The sequence below is a fragment of the Humulus lupulus genome, chromosome 5 (genome assembly GCF_963169125.1).
Source record: "Humulus lupulus chromosome 5, drHumLupu1.1, whole genome shotgun sequence".
Lineage (NCBI taxonomy): Eukaryota > Viridiplantae > Streptophyta > Magnoliopsida > Rosales > Cannabaceae > Humulus > Humulus lupulus.
The window spans coordinates 105191595-105211732 of record NC_084797.1 but is presented as its reverse complement, the minus strand read 5'-3'; the positions used below and the strand labels follow the sequence as shown (position 1 = coordinate 105211732).

The 20138-nt window shown below is 39.3% G+C and overlaps 1 protein-coding gene across 1 annotated transcript in view; it reads right to left on the bottom strand.

Annotated features, from left to right (window-relative positions):
* Nucleotides 1-2527: 2527 nt before the first annotated feature.
* Nucleotides 2528-20138, bottom strand: part of LOC133779352 (uncharacterized) — a 28978-nt gene continuing 11367 nt past the window's right edge. The window contains exons 3-5 of the mRNA XM_062219323.1: nucleotides 3369-3522; nucleotides 3079-3153; nucleotides 2528-2896 (exon numbers count right to left, since the gene is read on the bottom strand). Coding sequence (XP_062075307.1) covers nucleotides 2528-2896; nucleotides 3079-3153; nucleotides 3369-3522 — 598 coding nt within the window. The remainder of the gene's footprint in view (nucleotides 2897-3078; nucleotides 3154-3368; nucleotides 3523-20138) is intronic.

Genomic DNA, 20138 nt, shown 5'->3' with positions numbered 1-20138 from the left:
ATGAGTGAAAACACTTACTAGCCTTTGAAATGGCCTTCCACTTGCTTGAATGACCAAAGCCCCTTGAAAATTCAAACTATCTACAAGAAATTTGGAACTTCGATTTTTAGGGTTCAAAAAGTTGATTTTGAAATTAGTTTTGGTGGGAAGAATTGGATCAATGGGAAAAATGGCTGAGAGAAGAGAGAAGATGAAGAAGAAAGGTGGAAAAATATGGTGGGATTTCTTGGAGGAGGCATTAATGGAGGATAGATGGTGGTTTTGGGGTATTTGAATAGAGAGAAAATGAAATCGGAGAAGAAAAAATGAGGGTTTGGGGAAAAAAATTTGAAACCTAGCCTTTTTTTAAAAAAATTTGATGATTAAGGGCGCTGTAGCGCTACTTATTATAGCGCTGTAGCGCTACCTGGGCAATTCTGGCCAATTTTGGTTTTGGAAAGAGCGTCGTAGCGCCACCTTCACAGCGCTGTAGCACTGCTTTTCTATTTAGAAAACCTATGGGCTCTGGAAGTAGCGCCGTAGCGCTACCTGGATAGCGCTGTAGCGCTACAACTTCGAAAAAATATATATTTTTTAAAGCATTTCTTGTAGAACCATTGCGTTTTTCACGGTTTATAAATTACATCAAAAATTTTCCTAATTAAAACTAAAAGTAACTAAAGCATAAACTCCCTAAAACATTGTTCCAAACAAAATAAAAACAAATAACATAAAGTTAAAATAAAATAACAATAAACATAGGAATGCCTCCTAAGAGCATTGTCTTTAACGTCTTTTAGCCGGACTCTTGTTTTCATTCAATTCAGAGTGATTTCATAATCACCACATACTTGCATTTCTCCACCGAACCTTCCAAATAATGCTTCAATCTCTGACCATTCACCTTAAAGTATCTCGTCTTCTCACTATGAATTTGCACTGCTCGATATGGAAATGAAGCAACTACTGTGTATGGTTTTGACCATCTCGACTTCAATTTACCGGGAAAGAGCTTAAGTCTAGAATTGAATAGCAGTACTTTGTCTCCCGGTTGAAAATATTTCCTAAGTATGCGCTTATCATGAAAGGCCTTCCACTTATCTTTATAAATCTCGCATTCTCATAAGCTTCATTTCAAAATTCATCGAGCTCGTTCAACTCCATAAGCCTATTTTGTCCCGCCATAAAGTGGTCAATGTTTAACTTTTTCACAGCCCAGTAAGCTCTGTGCTCAAGTTCCACCGATAAGTGGCATGCCTTACCAAACACCAATTGATATGATGACATACTGATCAGAGTTTCGAATGTTGTATGATAAGCCCATAGTGAATCGTCAAGCTTTTTCGAACAATCCTTCCTAGATGTATTTACAGTCTTTTCCAAAATGCTTTAAATCTCCCGATTTGACACTTTGGCTTGACCATTTGCAAGTGGATGGTAGAATAACACCTTTCGATGATGAACTCCGTAACGAGCACAGAGAGCACTAAATGATTTGTTGCAAAAATGATTCCCTCTATCACTAATAATTGCTCTTGGAGTACCGAACCAAGTAAAAATATTTTTGTGAAGGAATTTAAGTACCTCTTTACCATCACATTTAGGAGTTGCTGCAGCTTCTACCCATTTAGAAACATAATCCACTGCAAGCATAATGTACTTATTATTATAAGATGACGGGAAATGTCCCATAAAGTCTATTCCCCACACATCAAACAACTCAACTTCCAAAATACTAGTCATTGGCATTTGATCTCTTCTTGATATATTATCGGTTCTTTGACAATGATCATAACTCTTGACAAAGACATTAGCATCTTTAAATAACATAGGCCAATAAAACCCACATTGCAGAACTTTTGCTCTTGTACTTGTTCCTCTGAAATGACCGCCACAATGCAAAGTATGACAATGAGTAAGAATGGAAATCATTTATTCTTCTGGGACACATCTTCTAATCACTTGGTCAGCACAATGACAAAAAAGAATGGGCTCATCCCAATAATAATGCTTAACTTTCGAATAGAACTTTTTAAGTTGCTGCGTTCACATGTTAGGAGGCACAACCTTCGCTATCAAATAATTAACATAATCCGCAAACCACGGTAGCTTTTCTTCTTCATCAATTAAAAATAATTGTTCATCCGGAAAGTTATCATCAATTTGCACATTTTTCTTATTAAGATCTTCTTCTAATTCCAATCTAGAGAGATGGTCTGCCACTAAATTTTATGTCCCCTTTTTGTCACGAATTTCCATATCAAACTCTGCAATAATAGGACCCATCGAATCAATCAAGGCTTTGCATCCTTGTTGGTCATAAGGTACATAATAACAGAATGGTTTGGTAGACAATAACCTTATTACTAATTAAGTATGGTCTAAACTTATCAAACACAAAGACAATTGCAAGTAGCTCATTCTCAGTAGTTGCATAGTTTAATTGAGCATCATTCAAAGTCCTACTAGAATAATAAATTGTTTGGAAAACCTTGTCAACTCGCTGCCCCAAAACTGCTCCAACTGCATAATCACTTGCATCACACATCTATTCAAAGGGAAGTTCCCAATTGGGTGGTGCCACAATCGGTGCGGTGATCAATTTCTCTTTCAAAGTATTGAAGGCTCTTTGACAATCAACATCAAAATTAAGTTGTACTTCATTCATTAATAGTGCAGACAGAGGTTTAGAAATCTTGGAGAAATCTTTAATAAATCTCTTATAAAATCCAGCGTGGCCAAGAAAACTCTGAACACCCTTAAATGAAATTTGAGGAGGTAAGTTCTCAATAGTTGAAACCTTCCTAGAATCTACTTCTATGCCTTTGCTGGAAATCTTATACCCTAAAACAATTCCTTCACTCACCATAAAGTGGCATTTTTTCCAATTCATGACCAAATTAGATTCTTTGCATCTCTATAACATCTTCTCCAAATTCTGTAGACACATATCAAATGATGGGCCAAAGACCGAGAAATTACCCATAAATATTTCAATGCTCTTCTCCACCATACCATAAAATAATAACATCATGCATCTCTGAAAAGTAGCAGGAGCATTGCATAAACCAAATGGCATTCTATGAAAAGCAAACATACCATAAGGACAAGTAAAAGTTGTTTTCTCTTGATCTTCGGGAGCAATAGGTATTTGGTGACAACCAGAATACCCATCTAAAAAAAAATAGAAGTGATGGCCTGATAGTCTATCAAGCATTTGATCAACGAAAGGCAGTGGGAAGTGATCTATCCTTGTTGCCTTAATTAGCTTTTTGTAGTCAATACAAATTCTCCACCTCGTCACTGTACGAGTTGAAATTAACTCATTATTCTCATTTTTTGACTAATGTCAATCCCCTTTTTTTCAGAACCACTTGTACTGGGCTTACCCATGAACTATCCGAGATTGGATAAATAACACCAGCATCTAACCACTTTAAAATTTCTTTTCGAACCACCTCTTTCATTGCAGGATTTAGCCTCCTTTCAGCATCAATACTAGCCTTACTGTCCTCCTCCATGAGAATATGGTGCTGTTGACCCCTGAATTGGTCAACGACTAGGAGTCAGATAAATGATATAAAGTAAGATTAAAATGAGAAGAACTCCAGACAAAAAGATAAATGACACAAACAATTTATAGTGGTTTTTCCCCAATGGAATGGTAACAGCCTACGTCCACTTAGTATTCTTATTGATGTATTATTCCAAGAACAGTGATCAATGAACTAGGGTTCACGAGTTTCATTGTATCTCAGATAAATACAATTGTGATGGATAACAACACTCTTTTTCTCTCTTAGAATCTCCTAGCTCAAGAGTTCTTAAGCCAAAATGTTGGAAAAGCAAAAAAAAATCCCCTCTCTTGAGCCCTTTGATTCTTATTTATAGGCTCAAGGAGGTTTACATGGGCCAATGGGCTTTAATTACACTTAATACATGCGATCTAAATAATAATGAAAATTACAATTAATACGTAATTACAAGATTGCATATTTGAAGGAAATAATTGAATATATGTGACCAGCCTGGTCGCCCATGATTATGACACTTGATAAGCCAATGATCTCCTGGCCGAGGGACGAGGAGGATATGCTCACTCAAAATTGTCACGTGTTTCCCACATGTAGATCAATGCTGCCACGTCATTAGGTAGTCCATTTTTGGGTAAACATTCCCCCCCCCCCCCCAAGTTTATTTTACTACAACCAACATAAAGTAAACTTAAACGATCAACCCTTTGCGTGACCTGTCAAACCCGCCAGTGCCTTTTCGGAAAAGGTAACCAATCAAGTGATTGTGATTTCCCAAAAGGCGATTTGATGGCTATCACATTTTTCCATGCCTCAAAAAATCATCCCCTATCATGACCTTATTAACCATGCCTCGACCAATATAAATAACCCCTCAGTTTCACTTTTTACTTTTTACTCTCCCTTTTTTCCTCAAGTATACTCAAGAACGAAGCACGAATCTGAAGAATGAAGCTGAAATACCCAGAAAACTCAAACAACTTTGGAGATCTGCGGAGTATCTGTCCAGCCACTCGAATCAACGTTCGTATCTCCACTTCAACTTTTTATTCAAGTAAGTTTCGTGAACTTCTTTGTCTCTGAGATGCCATGCAATAGTTATCTTTTGGGCTTTCTGAATTGTTTTGGATTCTGAGTTCCCGAATGTTCTTGAAAAAATTATTTAGATAATCGGACTAGTAGGTATTAACATGACAGGATAAGGAAAAAACATTAAACGAGGCTTAGGAATTGACTTAGGAATTGGGATTACTGAATTAGGGCGCAAAATCGAAGTAAAAATTCGATTTTTAGGCATTCGGAAAAAACAAGGTTTTTCCCTCCCTTCTTCAGAGTTGAAAAATTTTCTTTAAAAAACTTTCCATTTCTGCTTTTTAATCCGTTTTCCAAACTGTTCACATATTATTTAGTGTTTACGTTAGAATGTTGCTGGTCATGTAAAAGCCTAACTTTTATACACGAGAAACGTTATCCCAACGCTTCCACTTCTTTAGTCTATTGGCTGTAGATTCTCATCTCCCCTTCTCTGTTCGCAGATTTTCATGCATGACTCGTGGGGAGTTGAGAAGCCGATCAATGACGACTTGCTCGTGCTACTGTTTGAAGATCAAGAACAGCCGTAGCTGCAATTCTCAAAAATTCCCTTTTCTCAACACAACCCCACAAATAGACCACCGACCAACCCAAAAAATATGGGTCGCGTGGAGTCCATCGCTCAAAGAAAAAAGAATACAACCATGCCTTCTACTACTCAGCTTTTTCCTCGGGCTGAAACTCCTCCGACCACCCCTCAACCTGTAAACACTTCCCCGCCAGACATTCAAACCAAATCCCAACCTCGCGACATCCTCTGACCAAAGGTCGAATGGTACGTGGCGCCTCCTAGTATTATTACAGCTAGGATGGTAGCCAATTATCCCACGAAGTACGACCTTCCTGGGATAACCCTCATCAAGCCTTCGACCGACCAGCGGGCAAACTTGGCTGGGGGCGCCTTCAGTGCCTGGTCGAGGTATCACATCGAGGCAGGGGCAACCTTGCCTCTACATCCATTTTTCCAGGGGGTGGCCAATTATTTCGAGGTTGCTCATTTTCAAATCACCCAAAATGGATATAGAGTACTTTTCGCTCTCTATATCCTTTATAATCACAAGAAGTTGCCCATTCCTACGCCACATGAGATCAATTATTTTTTTGATCTCAAATCCAACCCCAACCACAACAACACGGGGTTCTTCCATTTCTAGCACCAGGAATCTGCTCGCACCTTCCTGAGTGACACTACCTACAAGTCCAATGTGAGGAACAACTTCCAGAAGTACTTTTTAACACCAGACCTGGTCGCCCATAACCTGGCCTTCACTGAAGGAGGTAAGTCATTTACTAAATGGTCGTTTGGTTTCTTTTGGCTTTCCTATACACATTTTAGAACTTCAGTATCGTTCAGGTACATGGCATCGACCAGTCCCTACTACAGACATGGAGATACAGGCGGCAGCCCTGGCCAGCATGACAAACATCGAAAAGAGTGTCAAAGAGTTGGTCACAGAGAATAACCTAAGGCTGGTCGGCCTTCTTGTACCTCACTAGGATGTGAGGGAATCGACAGTGGGAAGTGCTACCGGGGGAGAAATTCCCGAGCAGCACCAGGATGTGTCACAACCCTTGAGGAGGAGGACTACGGGAGTGACCATCAAGGAACCCTCCAGCACTCCGCGAGCAGCTGCTGCCCCTGATCAACAGGGAAAAGGTAAGCAAAAGCTTTTTGAACACCCCGAGCCTATACTTGAGCCTTAGATGAGAACGGTACTGACTTCTCACTCTTAGACAGTTTTCCCATTCCCTGTCATTTATTTGACGGGGACGACAACTTTAAATACGCGACTAGTTTAGATTCAGGCTTCTTCATGGTAGAGAGTGAGTGTATTAGTAGTACAATAGATAATGTAATGACCAGTAGTTGTAGCTCATGTATTTTACTTATAATTTCTTTTCTCTCCATTTCTTTGTCTTTTTTGTATGATAACTTGCCCTGACTGATCTCATGTTTTTTTTTCTACAGACATGCCTGCCGAGAAAGTATTTGATTTATACACCAACCCTACTACCACAACTCCTATGAGCAGGAAGAAATCGAACTAGCGCCAGCCTAGAGAAGGCTGTAGTGACCCATCCGCATTAAGGGCTAAGATGGAGGACCCTCCTGCACCAACTCCTTCAAAGGAGACGAATTCCCCTCTAACTCCCTCTCCAGGTCCCGTCGACCAGAATCCTCCAGCTCCCACTAACCAGAATAATGCTGTTCAACCAGATAAAACTCTAGTTGAGGCTATCCTGAACTCTGCCTACACTTCGGCCAGCGACAGGCTGAAGAAACTGTCCAAACATCGGCGTAGTTTGGAATCCTTCAGCAACACCCACACCATGCTGGTCGACCAGCTCTTCAGTTGGGCACTGAACGAACTACTCACAGCAAGTCGCTGCTTTCATTGTGGTTTGATTGCTTATCTCTTTGATTAATACTAATAGCTTTTTTATTTTTTCTTTTCTGATCATAGGGTATTCTGACCGTGAGTACTGGTTGTCGCCGCTCGGAGGAGATGGTCACCAAGCATGCTGAAGAAATCAAGGCAGTCGAGGGAAGGCTCGCTGAGTAGCACAAGGTGGTTAAGGCCAAGCATGCTGAGGAGTTGCGAGAAGCTGAGGCTAAGATCGCCAAGCTCGAGGAGGAACTGAAGAAGAAGGACTCCGTGGTCAAAATTACTGCCTTCAAGGAGAGGTATAAGGAGGCCTCACTGATAAACTATTGAGAAGCTAACAAACTTGGAGAAGTATGAGGGAGTGGCATTCCAGTGCTTCTATATGTTCAGAAACAGCAATCCCAAGCCAAACTTTACCTACCTACCAGACCCTATGAGCAGGCTGAGCTTGCAAAGTGCGTCGCTCACCTGGAAGAGGAGGAGAGGGCTCAGGGATCCCTTGAGATATTGTAACGACCCAAATTCGCTAATAAGGCTTAAGGGCCTTGATTAGCATGCCAGGAGGGCATGATGGGATTTATGTGTGACTTTAATGAGTTAAATGTATGGTTATGATTTAAAGCATGTTATATGACTATTTAACTATTTGAGATGCATGACTATGTGTATTAGTATGCATGTAGGCCTTGATTGTGTTAGAAGGGCATAATTGTAATTTTGGCCATTTTGGGCATAACTGTATTGATATGTGATGATTGTCGAGACCACATTGTGATGTTGATGTATCTGTGATTTGTCACTCGAGACGATCCCAGAGAGCAGTTTAGCGGAAAAGTCCAGGCGAGAATTTATACCCGGCTCGGGGCGAGCCTGGGGTATAAATAGGAATCTGATGAGTATATTGGGGTTTATTTTGATATCGAGGAATATTATTTGGTGATTTTTCAGGTATTGGGAAGCAAGCGGGAAAATATTGGAGACACTTGAGGATTAGCGGGAATTGGGTAAAATGACTAAAATGGCCCTACTTGGACAAAAGGGTTTAGAATTAATAGGGAGGGAATTTTGGTCGATTGGCTTTTTAGAGATATATTAATTGAGGCTTTACATACTTAGTGGGATTGATAGAGAGAGTTATATGGCTGTGGAAAAGAAAGAAAAAAGGAAGAAAAAGAAAAGAGAGAAAAACAGAGGGGTTTTGTTTCAAAGGATCGGTTTGTGGTTCTCCCACCATTTCTCTTCATTTTTCTTGGGGCAAAGCTCAGTGGAGAGCTAGGATAGGTTGAGCATCAAGGATCTTAAAGTTAGACTTGAAGATTTGGCAAGGATTAGCAAGAACACATCAACTTTTGAGGTAAGTTTTTAGAAATTTCAGTTTTGAGGGTTTGGCTGGTTTGAGCTGTGTTTGAGCTGAGTTGATGGGAACTTTAGGGAATTTCTGGGCAAGCTTTGAGGAAGAGCAAGCTAAGGAGGTCTAGGAAATGAATCAAGGTTGAAATTTCATCAACGGTATGAATTCTAAGCCTTTAACTTTGTTGTTTGACTGAATTTCTGGGTTTAGGGTTAATCATGGTAAATTTTGAGATTTGGGATGATTGTGCTTGGGTTTTTAAGATTTGGGATGCTTGGGATGAGTGGAGAGTGTTTATAAGCTTGATTTTGAGTTTGGTAAAGATTTGGGGAAGTTTGGGTTGAGATTGGCTCAAAGAAAACGCATAAAAAGAAAACTGGTGTTGCCTGCCTGCAACTAGCGCTACAACGCTAGTCTTTGGGCGCTGTAGCACTAGGCCCTATTTCTGGGGGGATTCCGGTTCTGCTTGTAGCGCTATAGCGCCCTCCTGAGAGTGCTGCAGCGCTACCCTGTTCCCAGAAAGGGGTTTTTGGGCTATTTTTGAGGGATTTTGACCTAGGGTTCGGGGTTCGATTCCACCATCTTGTTTTGTGGATCTAGGACTTCCCGGGGGGCTCGGGATTGGTCCCGAGGCTAGGTTTTCAGACTAGGGGTTCGGTGTTGACTTTGACCTATGGCCGTGTTTAGGTGTCCGCTAAGGCTTGAGTGGGATCGTGCTCAAGGAGTCAAGTGTTGAAAGCTATCAAATTGACAGGTAAGAAAACTATAGCACCGTAGGACAGGGCATGGGCCCGTAGTGTGATTGCAGGGCACGACCCTATATTGTATTACATGTTAGGGTGCAGACTTAATTGAATTGATATATGTTTGAATGTTATTTGAGTTATGCTATTTGTGATTATAGTAAGAATGAAACGGCAAGGAGCCGAGAACGGCAAGGGAGCCGAGAACGGCGAAAGGCCGAGAACGGCAATGGGGCCAGAAGTAACACTTAGCACGTGAAGTGCTGGTAGACAGGGTGGGACCCCAATGGATACAGGGGATATCCTTACGGTGAGGACTGAGACCCCAGGCTTTGGTACTGCCTCTGGGACGGCATGGTCGTGTTTGTTTAGTCTGATGGAATACTAGTTTACCTGTGGATTATCTGATATGTTAACTATATAAATCGCATATGTTATGTACTGTATGAGTTTTCTTGCTGGGCTTCGGCTCACGGGTGCTCTATGTTGCAGGTAAGGGCAAATATTGAGCCAACCAACCATGAGTACGGAGAGCGTGAAGCGACGCGTACATGTTTGGCCTGCCCGACTGCTTTGGTTGGGGGTTTATTCGAGAAATGGCTGTAATAATCTGTGATTTCTATAATTAATCAACTGTAAACTTATTTTAAGTCGTAACTAGTTTTCAAACCTTATTTTGGGATCCCAAATGTTTAATACTAGAAGTTTTCAATGAAACAACGCATTTTCAAAGATTACAGCCTTAACTTTTGCTTAGTCACACTTTTGTTTTAAAAAACCTCGGTTAGCGAGTTCATTGCACCTTTTTCGTTTTAAAACTCACTTAGTAACGTCTCTAAGGAAGTAGGGCATTACAGATATCTTTGGCAACAGGTATTGAGGGCGTCAATGAAGATGCTGGTGTAATGACCCAACTACTCTAGACTTTTGGACCATTAACGAAAACTATACATAAACACTATTCCTTAACAAAACCTACAAGTGAAAAGATCATAACTTTATTAAAACTTGTAAAAAGGAAATGTTAAACTTACATAAAATTGAAGTTAGGATATGGGATCCCATTGTTTTAAAACCAAAACATGACATAATGATAATTTAAAAAGAGATTACATAATAAAATGCGGAAAAATACATATAAAAACCATAAGAATAAAAACTACATCCTCGAATCGAAACTCTCGGCTCTTTGAATCCATCCCGCCTCAATACACATTCCCCAAGCTGCCAAGAACCCTTCCCGCCACTAACCTATTTTCCTGCACATATAAACATAAAAGGAGTGAGCCTAATGCCCAGCTAGGAAAATCTAACACATAGGCCATATGCATAAATTTCATAAAGAAACATAAAACATACTATAACACTTATGTCACATACATACTATAATGGCCATTATTACTTGGGGTCCCATAAACTAAACAAGTCATATGCCCATTAGATTAGTGGGGTCTTGCTAGCTAAGCAAGTCATATGCCCATAATCTATTTGGGACTTGTTAGTCATATAGGTCATATGCCCAAGTCTACAATCATACTTTTCATAACATATTGCATAACATAAAATCATAAGATAACATATAAAAGCATATAACACATAAATCCTATCCTATTTTCCTTACCAAAATAACCGGGATATGGGAACTGATTTGGGACCTTGGAACACTCCTAAAAACCATTTATAATATGGTGAGTATATTGAAGAAAAGGGATGAAAGTGAAAAAGGGACTATGCTATCAAAATATACTTACCGAAAACCTTGTGCTTAAGAACTTGGATTTCCTAACCAGGAATAAGAATAAGGTTAGAATGAGTAGAAGACTATGAGAATTTTTAAAGAACATAATACATAAATGGACTAGAGTTTGGAAATACCTTGAAGACTTATATGACCAATCTAAACCTTGAACCGAAATGTGAATAAACCTTACTTCCCTAAGTGTTTGATAAGCTTATAATGGTCAAGCTTATAATTCCCAACCCAAGTGTTTACACTCTCACACTCACCTAGCAACTTGCAGCCTCTGAACTTAGAGTAATAGATGAATAAATGGCTGGGTACTAGGTCCTATTTATAGAGTTTAGGAATGAAGAGATCTTCATTTAACTTGAATAAAAATAATGGCTTTTTAAGTGAAAAACATTTGAATTATTGTTCAGCAGAGGCTGAAGACTCGTTCAAAAAGATGCTAGACTTATCAAGAGGTTGAAGGTTTGAATGGAGAACGTTTTTGAAAACTTTCAAAATATGCTGAGAGAGGCGATATATCGCCCCCTGTAGGCGATATATCGCCTGGGCCAGTATGCCAGAGGCAATCGTGCAACGTTTCGTGTTTTCCGTATCTTCGTGCTGCGATATATCGCCCCTATAGCTGCGATATATCGGCATACACTGATTATTTAAACACGAAATTACACATTTTTAGCTTAATTTAAATTGAGTAAACAACCTTGACTAAGCCCTCTAACATTTTCAAAGCTGCTGACTGACCTTAGGGTATTCAAATCTTTTACCTTAATAAATTTAATCCTCAAAATACTTAATCATAAATAAACCCATACATAACATGTGTTATTATCTAATTGGTTCTTATCTAAACCTTATAGTATATTAAATATTATCCTCTATATCAGTCATATTAATCAAACCTTAGGTTAAAATTAATATTCTTAAACTATAGGTTAAACTTAGAAAATCTACAAGTACTACTATGAGTGTCCAAATAAATCTCGGTCTGAACAAAAAATCCACAGTCATAAAGATAATACTATTATTACTATAATACTACTATCTAACTAGCTAAGTAAAGTTCTTGGACTCTACTGCTGGGGCCTCAATCGACCAGCAAACATAAGAGCTTCAGCAGGATCCTCCTGCTGCCTCATAAATTTTTACCTGTATTTATTTTAATTTTTAACTTGGGACACATGAACCTTGGTTCATGATGTCAAGACAATTTTTTTTTCTGCACGGGTAGCTTTTTTTTTTTAATTAACAATTTCATCCGAGAAGAAACTGCTCGCGGTGAAAAGGATTTTAATTTTAACATTATAATATTTGAACTTTATTATAATATATGTTCGCATGACCGAACTTAGGATGGCACTCCATTTTGATTTAAAAAAATTTTAAATTTTTTTTGAAAAATACTCTAAGTACCATAGCATGCTTTCCCTTATTTTGCTCGTGTGTTTACATATACTTATTGATATGTTTTTCTTACTTGGTACCTTATATGCCCCCCCAAGTGATTGAGGAGCTTAAGGTCCTCGGTCACTGGCCTTGACCAAGACTTGTTCGAACATTATTGCTCAGAATAAATACTTATAAAAATGACAATAGAGCAAAACAACACACGTAATTAGCAAATACTTGTAATAAATACAATAATTGGCAAGAATAACTGGCTACGCACAGTTCCTTTTAATTCTCATAATAAATAGACAATCGTGTCTGTGCGAGTGATCAAAAATTTGATCTTAGACTTATAAGCGATCAGTCATATGACTGACTAACCCTTGTTCATAAACTTGTAAAAAGTGAAATTAATACAAGCCAATTCTTTAAAAAGAACTGTTTATTAATAATACTTACGCAAGTGTTCTCCATTCCAATAACGAGGAACAAGATCTCCATTTAAACGAGCAAATTTATAAGTGCCTAGATTTAGGACTTCTTCGATTTGGTATGGCCCTTCCCAGTTAGGTCCAAGCACTCCAGCAGCTTGATCGCGGGTGTTGAGGAAAACTCTTCTAAGTACCAAATCTCCCACATTAAATTTTCTTTTGCGTACTTTAGAGTTGAAATACCAAGCGACCTTTTGCTGGTAAGCTGCTACTCGGAGTTAAGATTGCTCGCACCTTTCATTGACCAAATCCATATATTCCTTCAATAATTAACTATTAATGTCTTGATCGTATGCCAACCTTCGGTGCGATGGCATATCCAATTCAACAGGCAACATAACTTCATACCCATAGGCCAAGGAAAATGGAGTATGGCTTGTTCCTGTTCTGTGGGATGTTCTATACAACCAAAGGACTGCAAGTAACTGTTCTGGCCATGCCCCCTTCACTTCTTCAAGCCTTTTCTTCATAGTATCCTTCAGTGTCTTGTTGACAACTTCAACCTATCTGTTTTCCTGTGGATGAGCTACTCAAGAAAAACTCTTGATAATTCCACGCCTTTCGCAAAAATTGGTGAACAAATCACTATTGAACTATGTGTCATTATCTAAAACAATCTTCCTTGGCAATCCATAGCGACACACGATATTCTTGACCACAAAATCGAGAACTTTCTTGGTCGTTATTTTTGCAAGTGGCTCAGCTTCAGCCCACTTCGTGAAGTAGTTGTAGAGTCCAAGAACTTTACTTAGCTAGTTAGATAGTAGTAGTAATAGTAATAGCTAGTAATAGTTGTAGTATTTTTATGACTGTGGATTTTGGTTCAAAGCAGGACTTAGTTGGACACTCGTAGTAACACTTGTAGATTTTATAAGTTTAACCTATAGTTTAAGAATATTAATTATAACCTAAGGTTTGATTAATATGGCTGATTATGGAAATGATAATTATTATACTATAAGGTTTAGATAGACCCAATAAGATATTAACACTTGTCATGTGTGTGTTTAATAAGAAATTAAGAATTTTTGAGGAATAAGTTTATTAAGAGTAATATTTGAACATCCTAGGGTCCGCCAGCAGCTTTGAAATTGTTAAAGGACATAGTCAAGGCTGTTTACTCAATTCAAATTAGGCTGAAAAAGTGTAACTATGTGTATAATATTTCAGCGTATGCCGATATATCACAGCTCTAGGGGGAGATATATCGCCATATAGGGATATGAAAAACACGTAGCATCGCACGACCACCTCAACGAGCCGTGGGAGCATTAGTATAGGCGATATATCGCCTAGCATGGGCGATATATCGGCCATGATGCATGATTTTTGAACTATTTTGAAACTGAGCTCATTATAATCCTTAACCTCTTGATAAGTCCAGAATCTTTCTGACCGTGTCTTCAGCCTCTGCTGAACGATTATTCAAATGTTTTTTTAATTAAAAAGCCATTATTTGATTCAAGCTAAATGAAGATCTTTTCATTCTTGAACTCTATAAATAGGACCTAATACCCAGCCATTTCTTCATTCATCAAGCTGAGTTCAGAGCCTACAAGCTGCTAGGATTACTTTAGAGTGTAAACACTTGGGTTGGGGTTATATGCTTAATCATTATAAGCTTAATAAACACTTGGGAAGTAAGGTTTATAGTATATTTCGGTTCGAGGTATAGTTCGGTCATAGAAGCATTCAAGGTATTCCTAATTCTAGTTCCTTTCTGTATTGTTCTTATAGTTTTTCTACTCAAATCCTAACTCGTATTCTCTATTCTTGGTTAGGCATCTAAGATCTTGAACGTAAGATTTTTGTTGGTAAGTATCTTTTCGATGATGTAGTTAGTTCTTTTAATCTCTTTTCCTTAATATACTCTCCTCTCTATTATAGTTTTTAGGAGTGTTCCAAAGTCCCGATCTTGTTCTCATATCCCGGTATTTTTGGTAAGGAAAATAGGGTAGATTTGTATGCTTTTATGTTATTGATACATATTTATGTTATAAGTATGATATGTTTCTAGTATATGAGTTGTTTAGATAACAATCACCTAATTTGTTTAGATAACAAATATATAACTTGTTTAGATAACAAGTCTCAATAGTAGATTCCTTGGGATTATGATTGTTTAGATAACAACCCCATAAATTTATATGACTTGTTTAGATAGCTAGCCCTGTAAATTTATGGGCATATGATTGCTTAGCTAGCAAGTCCCAAGAAGTATGATGGCCATTATAATAGATGTTGTATTTATATAGTTATATGATTATAGTTTACAGTTTATAGTTTATGTATATATACATATTTCATGCTTGTAGTAGATTTTCCTTGCTGGGCATTAGGCTCACTCCTTTATGTTTTATATGTGCAGGAAAATAGTTATGGCGGCGGGAAGGTTCTTGGCAGCTTGGTGGAATTGGTGGATTGCGCGTTCGATTAGAGGATGAAGTTTTCAAGTCTTTTAGTTATGATTTCTATGTATTATTTTTCCACACTTAGTGTTGTAACCAATTTATTTAAATTATGTTTTGTTTTATGTTCAAAACAATGGGATCCCATTCCCTAAGTGAAATATTTATGTATTTAAACCTTTACTTTACAGTTTTAAATAAAGTTATGGTGTTTTCATATGTACGTTTTCTTAAGATTAGTATAGTAGTTATTAATGGTCAAAGGTCTAGAATAGTTGGGTCGTTACAGTTGGTATCAGAGCCACGGTTCATTCACATGAAGTTCTCCTCGATACACACACTCAAAGCTCTGAATCTGACCACCAAGTATGTATTTAAGTTATAGTTATTATGTTTATATGTATATCTAACGATTGTAGCCTTTATGTTTCAGTTAAGAATGAATGGAGCATTAACCTATGGGGATATCCGAGCCATTAAGGCTTTAAAAAGAATTAGAGAACCGAGAAACATTGTGGGAGTGCTAGAAAGAATCACTCGGAGGCTGGTTTTGTTCCACAGAGAAATAGGTCATCGCCAAGAAACTAAGTAGTTCATGATGAGAGCAACGGAACAATGATAATGAGGACTATGAGGAGATAGAAGATGATATGCTAGATGAAGGATCAGATATAGAAGATCCTAATTTTTTAGAATAGTTAGTTTCATTGTTTGTTTTTATTTATTATTTGTTTTTATTTATTATTTGTTTTCTTTTATGGTTGTAAATAGTGAAAACTTTCTTTTCCAAATTAATATCAATGTTATTTTGTTAACATGTATGAGGTTGATTTTCTTTCGCAATCATAATAAATAATAATAATAAAAAATAATGACTAAGTTTGGTGAGGGTGGATACAAATCAATGAACCAAGTTTCTATATTGAGAGTTAGGGGGCCATAGTAGTGGGAACGATTTTTCTGATCCCAGCCCTCCCTCAAAATGGTTAACTCTGGAACAAAGGTGAGTTTTGAGCCTGAGAATTAAATCATATAGGATGATTAGAAACAGACTTAGAAAATAAAGATGGCTTGTTTTTCTAAGTATAGAAACCCACTCTAATAATAAAGAAGACTTATATAATTCTCATAAGAAGTCATAATCAATAGGTCCGAGATATGTTTGTTTAGATTAAGTTTTTGCCTTAGAGCCTATTAGGGTGAAGTTCTGACATGTTTCTCTCAACTGTTAGAACTCTACTGCGATGTCTCTCCGAAGATCTGCTCGCACCAATGGAAACGCCTCCAACGCTGCTCCGGTGAACAATGAAGCCCCTCCAGTTCGCAGAAGGGGAGTGCGTGCTACTGCCAGTCGCAATGCGCCGCCACCACCAACTGACAATGCTACATAAATCACTAGACTACGACAACAAGGCGAGGAACTATTGCAGCAGTAGCGACAATAGGCTCAGCCCCAGACTCAGCCTCCGCCGCAGCCACATCCACAGCAAATGGCCTTAGCACCCCAACAATTTGGTCCATATGGTGGATGGCCAGTGGCGAATTATGCGTCGTATCCAGTACAGCACATGGAGTCAGTTTATGAGCGGTTCCGTAAGAAGCATGCTCTATACTTTGAAGGGACTACAGACCCCTTCGAGGGAGAAGAGTGGCTAAGGAACATGGAGCCAATCCTGACACACATGAACCTTAGCAACGCAGACTTCATATCCTGCATTTTGTCTTTGCTCAAGAAAGATGCCAGGATATGGCGGGACTTAGTCCAGCAGACACATGATGTTACCACCATGATGTGGACTCGATTTGTGGAGCTGTTCCACAAGAAGTATTATAATTCGGCTGTACTTGCTTCAAGAGTTGAGGAGTTCGCTGGCCTGAAGCAAGGAAGTTTATCAATAGTAGAGTATGCTCGGCAGTTCGACCGCCTAGCTAAGTTCGCACCGAAAATGGTTCCAACTGACGATTTGAGGGTGTCTAAGTTCGTTAGAGGACTTCGACCAAAGATCGAGCTAGGGGTTAAGCTAGCAAACCCAGGAAACACTACTTATGCCGACGTTCTAGAGACGGTAATAGAAGTAGAAAGGCTGCAGGCTAATGTTAGTAAAGAAGAAGCCAGTAAGCCTGAGCCTAGACAGCAGAATCAACCTCAGACTAGTCGGAAGAACAACCATAGCAGCAGCAATTAGTCTAGTAAACGCAACAATAATGGTCAGAAAAGAAGGCATCCTGACAATAAACAGTCCGACAGCAATAAAAGGGCATGGACAAATAATGGAGGAAGTAGGCCGGGTTATGTAGAATACCCGCCATGTGCTAAGTGTCAGAAGAAACATCGTGGTGAATGTCGTGCAAACACTAAAGGATGCTTCAACTGTGGTCAGGAAGGTCACCAAAAGAGGCAGTGTCCCCAAATTATGCCAGAAGGGAAAAAGGAAGACAAGATGGTTCCTTCCAGGGTATTCGCCTTAACCCAAGGAGAGGCTAATGCTAGCAATAAGGTGGACACAGGTTAGGTTTCTATCCTCAATAACATATGTTATGTATTATTTGATTCAGGAGCCACTCATTCGTATATCTCGTTAGGAATGATAGAAAAACTAGACAAACCTTGTGAAAGATTTAGAACTAGGTTTGTAACCAAGTTGCCTTCGGGCAAAATAGTTCTATCATCACGGATAGTACGAGGCATACCGATCAAGATTGAGGACGTAGAACTAGAAGGAGACCTGATAGAACTGGAGATCAAGGACTTCGACATGATACTAGGTATGGACTGGCTAGCAAATCATGGCGCAACCATCGACTGCAAACGCAAGAAGGTGATGTTCGAGACTCCTGACAGCCAAAAACTATGCTTCATGGGACAAGCTTCAGGATTACGCACCCCGTTAGTATCATCTCTCAAAGCTCAAAGAATGATGGAAAAAGGATGTCAAGCATTCTTAGTCAGCATCACAGATGTGGTAAAGGAAACACCACTTAAGGTTGGAGACGTCCGCATTGTAAGAGAATTTCCAGAAGTATTTCCCGATGACTTGCCAGGATTGCCGCCGACTCAGGAAATTGACTTCACGATAGAATTAGTACCTGGCACCGAGCCTATCTCCAAGGCACCATACCAGATGGCACCTACGGAACTCAAGGAGTTAAAGATGTAGCAACAAGAACTCCTAGACTTGGGTATCATTAGGCCAAGCCATTCACCATGGGGAGCACCGGTTCTATTTGTGAAGAAAAAGGATAGAAGTATGCGGATGTGCATAGACTACCGTGAGCTGAATAAGGTAACGATTAAGAATAAGTACCCGCTTCCCCGGATTGATGACTTGTTTGATCGACTCCGAGGTGTAACCGTATTTTCAAAGATTGACTTACGGTCCGGGTATCATCAGCTCAAGGTGCGAGGAGAAGATATTCCTAAGACAGCTTTTAGAACTCATTATGGGCATTATGAGTTCTTGGTTATGGCTTTTGGTCTTACCAATGCACCAGCCGCGTTTATGGACTGGATGAATAGGGTCTTCAAGGACTACTTAGATAAATTCGTCGTAGTGTTCATCGACGACATCTTAGTATACTCCAAGGATGAAGTAGAGCACGAGGAACATTTGAGATCGATTTTGTCACGACTAAAGGAGCATCAACTCTACACCAAGTTCAAGAAATGCGAGTTTTGCCTTTCGTAAGTAGCGTTCCTCGGGCACATTATATCCAAGGACGGAGTTGCAGTAGACCCATCAAAGGTAGAGGCCGTGAAGGATTGGCCAAGACCAAAGAACGCATCCAAAGAAAGGAGCTTTCTGGGATTAGCAGGTTATTATAGGAGGTTCGTAGAGGGCTTTTCTAAGAGAGCCACTCCACTCACCAACCTGACTCGAAAACAGCAAAGATTCAACTGGAATGATAAATGTGAAGAAAGCTTCCAGTTTCTTAAGGACAAGCTATGCTCAGCACCAGTACTCTGTGTACCGACATGTACCGACACCTAACGATAAGTTTGTAGTCTACTGGGATGCATCGAAGTAAGGGTTGGGTTGCGTACTGATGCAGAATGACAAAGTGATAGCCTACCCCTCACGACAGTTGAAGGAGTACGAGCAACGCTATCCTACGCACGATATGGAGTTGGCAGCGGTGGTCTTTGCGTTCAAAATCTGGCGCCATTATCTTTACGGAGAACAATGCGAGATTTATACAGACCACAAAAGTTTAAAATACTTATTTACTCAAAAGGAGCTTAACATGAGGTAGCACAGGTGGTTAGAGCTAGTAAAGGATTACGACTGCAGAATCTTATACCACCCAGGAAAGGCAAATGTAGTTGCCGATGCGCTAAGTAGGAAGAATTATGGAAGTTTAGCAGCACTAGTCGGAATAGAAAAGCTGTTGCAAGAGGAGATGATCAATGCCGGAATAGAAATAGTTGTCGGTAAGCTGGCTAATTTGCCTATCTGGTGAAATCTGCTAGAAGATATACAGATTGGGCAAGGGCATGATGACATACTAACGACACATATGGATGCAGTCAGAGAAGGCAAGACCACAAATTTCTCAATATTAAGTCAAGGATTATTAAGATATAAGGATCGAGTATGCATGCCAAATGATCAAATAATTAAGATGACGATTCTAGAAGAAGCACACAGTACCCCGTACTCAGTTCACCCAGGGTCGACCAAGATGACTCACGACATAAAGGCAATGTATTGGTAGCCAGGGATGAAGAAGGACATAGCAGAATTTGTGTCTAAGAGTCTAGTATGCCAGCAAGTGAAAGTAGAACATCAGCGGCCTGCAGGCTTATTGTAACCGCTTAGCATACCAGAATGGAAGTGGGACGATATAGCTATGGACTTCGTGATAGGGTTGCCACGAACGAACAAGCAACATGGTTCCGCTTGGGTAGTAATAGATAGACAAACCAAGTCTGCTCATTTCTTGCCTATTAAGACTTCATACACGGCAGGCCAATATGCAGACATCTATGTCCAAGAGATAGTACGGTTGCATGGAATCCC